This window comes from Danio aesculapii, chromosome 15 (assembly GCF_903798145.1).
Source record: "Danio aesculapii chromosome 15, fDanAes4.1, whole genome shotgun sequence".
Taxonomy (NCBI): Eukaryota; Metazoa; Chordata; class Actinopteri; order Cypriniformes; family Danionidae; genus Danio; species Danio aesculapii.
Window position 1 is genome coordinate 17,495,664 of NC_079449.1, and position 7,602 is coordinate 17,503,265.

The 7,602-nt window shown below is 33.7% G+C and overlaps 1 protein-coding gene across 1 annotated transcript; it reads left to right on the plus strand.

Moving 5' to 3' along the window:
* The first annotated feature begins 1,399 nt into the window (after positions 1-1,399).
* On the plus strand, positions 1,400-2,386 carry or42e1 (odorant receptor, family 42, subfamily E, member 1). Its single transcript, XM_056473701.1, has one exon. The coding sequence runs from the start codon at positions 1,406-1,408 to the stop codon at positions 2,384-2,386; it is 981 nt and encodes a 326-aa protein (XP_056329676.1). The 5' UTR covers positions 1,400-1,405.
* The last annotated feature ends 5,216 nt before the right edge of the window (positions 2,387-7,602 follow it).

Here is a 7,602-nt window from a genome sequence, read left to right on the forward strand (position 1 = left end):
AGATTGTGTCAAAGCAGCTTCACATAAAAGGTCACAGTAAATAGGAACAGTGTAGTTCAGTTTGTAGTGTTTAAGTTAAGTTCAGTTTAGCTCAGTTGGTGCGAAGTTTTCGTGCAGTGAGAGGTTTGCGTCTTCAATAAACTACGACAGTTCATTGAACAGTTCACAGAACAGCGTTCATTGAACAGTAAGAATGATTTAGAAACGCATATGAACAGTCACGTCTCACTTTCAGTTTCGGGCTTTGGCGCGTTTTGACCTCACACACCAAGTGAACTGGGCTCTGGCACACCTCTTCCAACCTGGCCGGGGCCGGCCAGGTGAACCATGCCTGAGCCCGATTCAGAGCACTCACACTTCTCAAACGATCTGGGAAATGGGCCCAGGCACAGTTCGGATAGCATAGTGTGAGTAGGGCCTTAGTCATTTTCATACAATTTGGTAATATCAGCGATTAGATGATCAAGAGATCTTCATGTTGTCTTGCCAAAACGGTTATTCAATTCAATTCAATTCACCTTTATTTGTATAGCGCTTATACAATGTAGATTGTGTCATAGCAGCTTCACATAAAAGGCCATAGTAAATTGGAACAGTGTAGTTCAGTTTGTAGTGTTTAAGTTCAGTTCAGTTTAGCTCAGTTCAGTGTGGTTTAATAATCACTACTGAGAGTCCAATGACTGAAGAGCAAATCCAACGATGCGCAGCTCTATAGATCCCGAACCATGCAAGCTAGTGGCGACAGCGGAGAGGGAAAAAAACTTCACTAAATGGAGAACCTGTGTGGAAGCCCCCTAAGTGGTGCACTAAGTGTATGCTTTACTAAACAGATAGGTCTTTAATCTAGTTTTGAATTGGGAGAGTGTGTCTAAGCCTCGGACGTTATCAGGAAGGCTATTATTATAATTATATTATACTTTTACAATTATATCCTTTTAAAAATGTGTATTCTATGATGAAATGATTGTTATGAGATTAAAATCATTATTGGTATAACTAATAGAGAGCACAAAGGGCAGAACAGTATTGTTGGCAGAACAGTAAATTCATGTAAATTTATGTAAAAAAAAATTCATAGGTCTTACATCATTGTGTATTCTGAATGCTCTCAAGAGATGAGATGCGGATATATTAAAGTTCACTGAAACAAACCGCCAAAGATCTCGGTGGCATGATAGAATAAGGACGAACGTTTATACGGTATTGGTGCAATCGAGTTTAGAAGACAGTCACTGTCATTGCTGGCTCCTGCTTTAAAACTTTGGTGATTCAAATACTATGCACAGTTACTTGAAGAGGTATATTTAAAAATTGTTGTGACAGTTTTGAAATGACAGTTCTGTACATTTTCTATCATATCTTTTTTTATTTTTAGATTTTTCAAAACACAGGACGCAAAGCTGCCATGAGTTCTTTAAATGCAAGTTTTTCCAAGAATATCTCCAATGTTCATCCTGAATACTTTTTCATCATTGGGCTCACAGGTATAGGGTACAGCAGTTATTACTATATATTCTTATTTGTCACTTATTTTATAACTGTAATTGGGAATACTGCAGTCATTCTCATTATAGTTCTTGACCGGAGGCTGCACAGTGCAAAGTACATTGGTATGTTTAACTTGGCCTTGGCTGACTTTGGTGAAGCTAATGCACTGATTCCTAACATGATGAAGACTTTTCTGTTTGACTCGCAGTACATCTATTACAATGCTTGTATGGCCAATATGTTTTTTGTGTTCCTCTTTAGTACTATGCAAAGTTTCACTCTTGTTGTTATGGCGTATGATCGCTTAATTGCAATTTGTTTGCCATTGAGATATCATGCAATTGTCAATAATTCCAATATGATTTTAATTTTCTCAGCAATATGGGCTTTTAATTCTTCTGTGGTGGCCTTGATGGTGTCTTTGATTGACCGACTTTCATTCTGTGAATCCAATATGATACAGAGTTATTTTTGTGATCATGGACCAGTGTATAGATTGGCATGTAGTGACATTAGCAAAAATAAGATCATGGCATATGTCATCTCAGCTTTGTACATTATAGCACCAATGGTCGTTATTGTCTTTTCATATCTGGGCATTTTTCTTGCTTTAATCAAAATCACAACTTGGGAAGGACGTTTAAAAGCATTGAAGACCTGTGTGTCTCACCTGTTGTTAGTAGGAATTTTTTTCCTCCCCTTGTTCTGCACATACCTTGCACAGCTCTTGCTTTCTCTGAATCCTAATGCCAGAGTCATCAGCACATCTCTCTCATATGCAATTCCACCAATGCTTAATCCGATCATTTATGTTTTAAACACAGCTGAAATCAAGGACCTAATTCGAAAAATGCTTAAAAACAGATCTGCACCCATCAGAGAGAACATTTCCAAATGATACTGTAACATTTTTTATTATTAAATTGGGTCTCTTTGACAATAGAAAAGTATGTTAATTATATGGCTTATAATCAATATAAATTCTCAAAGAAGCATAATATATGTAACTGTTATGTGACCCTTATTAATCCAGCTGGTTTCCTGCTTTTCTATTGATATTTTGACAGTAAATGAAGAAGTAAAAATGTGACTTAAGTGAGCAATCATTGCCATGGTATGTTGACATATTTCATACTAATTCAAACAAATCATTCAATGTAATTTACTTATATTTATTTTGGTTGATAAAATCAACCTAAAAGTGTGATTAAATGAAATATTATTTCATAATGTTTGCCTTTTATTCCATGAGTTAATTTTAAAATGAGCATGTTGGTCTTTACATTTTTCCCTCTTCTCTGTATAGTATTGAATACATAACATGAAACAATGATACACATAAATGTAAGTGTGCATGTTTCCATTTATTGTGTCTGTTTTTAAAGGTCATCAGCTTTGATGGTTAAAGATAATAACACACATCAATGTAAAGTCTTAGCCTCATAATGGTCTTTTACTGCTATCTACTGGTAACTTCAAGTAGGTGCATAATGTTTATAATCAGTAAAACCCTGAGATCTTAAGCCTGACAGTGTCACATATTTTCACTAATATTTTTAAGAAAACTTTTATACCATATGCTATTACCATATTGAGTAAATGACCATGAAGTAGTCTGTATATCTAGGGTGGTGTGTTGGGAATCTGTTGTGTAGGAAGCATTGTGTTTGTGCTCTGTGTTTAGTATTTGTGATGTTTGGGAGGCTAAAAATGAATTTCCACACGTGTGGACAATAAAGGTTTCTAATTTAATTTAGTATATCTTCTGGTCCCACTTTATATTAAGTGTCCTTAACTACTATGTACTTCCGTCAAAAAATAAATACAATGTACTTACTGTGTTCATAATATATTTGAGAACACTTGTGGTGCTCCTGAGTTGGGATAGGGGTAGGGTTATGGATATACTGTAGGGGTAGGTTTGGTGGTATGGGTAGGTTTAAGGGTGGGTTAAGGTGTAAAGTAAGGTCAACAGTGTATTTACAAATGTAATTACAGAAGTTAATTACAGATGTGTTTACATACAGGTATTTAATCACGCATAAGTACACAGTAAATACATGTATTTACACAATAAGTACATTGTAACGAATTATTAATTTCTGTGTAAGTACATATTAGTTAAGGCCACTTAATATAAAGTGGGACCCTTGTTCTAAATGTCTTTAAATTTGAAAACCAATGTTTATTCTGAAATATGCTTGCGAGTGTAACTTTAATATGTATAACTCTAAAATGTTGCAAGAATCTAATTGTTGTAAAAATAAAAATCTATTATCTTCTACATCTTCATAAATCTCTTTATCTATTTTGTATCCATTCGTTTCCCTAAAACACATGGAGGGATGATTTCTGTGCAGGCCTAACTTCTTTGGGAAAAAAGTGACCCTGGACTACAAAGCCAATCTTTCTATAATTAAGGTTTGTACATCCCCTGAAAGCTGAATAAATAAGCTTTCTATTTATGTATGGACTTTGTTAGGATAGGACAATTTTTGGCTGAAAAACATATATAAGAAAATCTGGAATCTGAGATATTTATTATTTCATTCATTCATTCATTCATTTTATTATTGGCTTAGTCCCTTTAAGGAGTCGCCACAGCGGAATGAAACAACGCAGTGGATGCCCTTTCAGCTGCAACCCATCACTGGGAAGCATCCATACACACATACACTACGGTTAATTTAGCTTACCCGATTCACCAATACCACATGTCTTCGGACTTGTGGGGGAAACCGGAGCACCCGGAGGAAACCCACGCAAACACGGGGAGACGTGCAAACTCCACACAAAAATGCCAACTAACCCAGCCGAGTTTCAAACCAGAGACCTTCTTGCTGTGAGGTGATCGAGCTACCCACTGAGAGAATTATTACAATATTATGGGCATCTGGGAGCAATAGTGATAATAGCACTAACAAACACATATTCCCAATCCAGCATTTATCCAACCATGAATGTTCTTCATAAACATTATTTCCAGATCAAATCCCGAAGCAATAGTTTAATACAATTATGCCAATTCCCATGCTTGTTTTTTGCATTCTCCTAAACAAAAAAATATATATCTCTGGACAGAAATTAAAAAAACAAAAACTGTATGAAAATATTTTAGAGGGCCATTGCATATTGGTTTAATAATGTAAAAACCAACAGCCTTGAGTGTTAATGAATCCTGTGACAGTTAATAAAACATTTCTTTTTAAGTGTTTTGACCATCACTAAATCTTTTCATTGTAATCATGCAACTTGATAACCTATACAATAAATTGCAATGGATTGAGAAAATAACACAAGCTGTAAAATCACACATGTGCTGTGGTACAATAACACGCACTAATGAGTTTTGCTTCCCCAAAGTCTTAATTTATCTGTTTTGCTGTCTTAATGAGCTTAAACCTTTTGTCGATGATGTAACACAAAACCACAGTATTCTCTGACTGGCCAAATTATTACAGCATTGAACTTTTTGACCTATACAGCAGCTCATAAATTGAAAATTAAGACATTTCTATTGGAGGATAAATGGCTAAGTAAACGTGAATACGGTTGCAAAAATGGACAACAGCAACCTAATCACATGCAGTATATACATATGTATTTAATAGATGTTCACAGACACAAAACAAATGAATATTCTGTCATCATTCAGTCACCAATCACTTGTTTTAAACCTTTAAGAGTTTTTTTTCTTCTGTTAAACATAAAATAAGATATTAAGAAAAATGCTGTAAACCTGTAACCCTTGACTTCTATAGTATTTGTTTTTCCTACTTTGCAAGTCAATAGTTACAGATTTCCAGCATTCTTTAAGACAGAAACTCATAAAGGTTTGAACCCACTCGAGGGTGAGTAAATGCTGAGTAAATTTTCATTTATTTTCATTTTGGGGTGAACTATCCCTTTAAGCAAACAAAGTGACTAATGAGACTAAAAGCTATTTTTAAAACTACGGATGATGACAAAAGGAAAAAAAACACTGGAGAATCATATGGACAGAATGAATAATTTTGGTAGATGGTCTTATTTTCTCATAAATCTCACAATATTGTGTAATAAAATGAAAGCTTAAAATTGTCTCTGTGACCACAAAGCAGAATTTTCTGCAATCATTATTGCAATCATCAATAGCACATGATTCTTTACAAATCATCTTTAATATTAAGCCCAAGCAATGGATTATTTTTAGAGAAGAGAAAATAACTATGCTTCTCAATATTTTGTGGAAACCATGATAATTTCTTCAAGATTTTTTGATGAATGCAAAGATTAAGACTCAAAAAACAACTTACTTACTCAATATAACACAAAATTATTGCTTTTATTTGGAACAAGATCTTACATGCACCCCACATTTTGTACAGTTGTGTATATTCACACTATACAAAAAATCATTAAAGTTGAGTAAAACGATCTGAAACATTAGCACACACATGAAGGGGAGTCATGTTGGTGTTTGTACTATTAAATGAACACCAATGACATTGTATTAGGATTAAAATCTGTAAACTGGACGATGCATTTAATGAACGCAATTTAAGGCGAAAAGTAAATATCTTAAAAAGAAAACCCTCAATGTATGGGAAGCCATATAAAGCTTTGTTTGGGATTCTGTCACATCACGCTTGTACTCCATAATCCCAACAAGAATAACAACAGCATAAAGTCAGCAAATGATAATCTCATAACAACAACCACAGTTTTTTTTTTTTTTTTTCATAATTCAGTATATGTTTGTGGCATTGCAAACCCTTTGCCAACAAAAAATGTGTGTGTATGTGTGTGTGTGTGTGTGTGTGTGTGTCTGTTTTACTTTGTTATACTACTGTAGCAACACATTTACATTGTTTAAAGTCACATTCATACACTCTGTAACGAATGGCCCTTATAACCATATTAATTCTTGATTTATTTATTAGAAATGGTTTCTTAACAGATATAATAGTATTCAATAATTTTATATGAAGTATTAAGTCGTGCACATACTTCTGTAAATTCATATGATATGCCTGTTGAAAAATAAGAAGCTCTCTTATACAACAGATGTTATAGATATAATATATACATTGAAGTTAGAAAATATTCTCTCATCAGATATTACTAGAATGCTTTAGAAAGCAGCCTGTAGGCTATGCTGTTATATATGATTATATTGCTGTACCTGAAAACACCTGATCACTATTGTTTGCGCTATTGCTTGTAGATAGATTATTTTATTTTATTTCTGTTTGACAGAATCTCCAAGCTAAGCTACCGTCATACAAATTGATCTGTGAGCTATCTACCATTGCACCCGTAGCAGGGACAACATTGTGGTCATAATACTGACTGTTATCCCTTTGCTTTGCATTGCTGGTCCTTATTTGGCCTATAGTGTGTGAATATGTAAAGCAGTGTTTTTTTTTTCGTTTTCTGCCATCTTGTGGATAAATGAAAAATGCGTTTACATATTTCACACCGAAATATCATGGCAATGACTTGCATTTTACTATTTTACAATAGTAAAATAGTAAGATAAGGTTAATAATTTTGACCACTACTGTTCTTAATTACTGATAATGATGAATTTTTTTTATTTAATGTCACCAACCAAGGCTGTATTCATGGCAAGAGCAATTCAACATTAATAAACAGCAAGTCTTAATTACTGAAAACTGGCAAATATGGACATATATTTCTCTAAAATTCAATAAAAAGCACTACTGTATGAGATGTCCTGGTGTCATATACTGTGTTTGTACAGTAACAATTGGCTGTTTATTCATTTTAGTCATTGATTTGCAGTTTTTTATGTTCATCAGTTCTAACAGTCATACATTATGAAACTTTATTTAGATTTCCTGACAATGATTATAAATGAATTGATTAAAAGCAAAGAACATTTGATATTAAAAAACATTAAAGCACTAAATTAAATGAATACAAAAATGCTGGATTATAGATAGGCAAGACATTAATGCACTGATGAAGTAAAGTTGATTCAACAATCTAATAGTTCAAACATTTCAGTTTTATTTTCTTGCAACATTAATACAAAATTCAAAACTGTTGAAACATTGGTTACAGCTTTACACATTGAAAGTAACTTCTATTATGGATGGAACAAAGCAG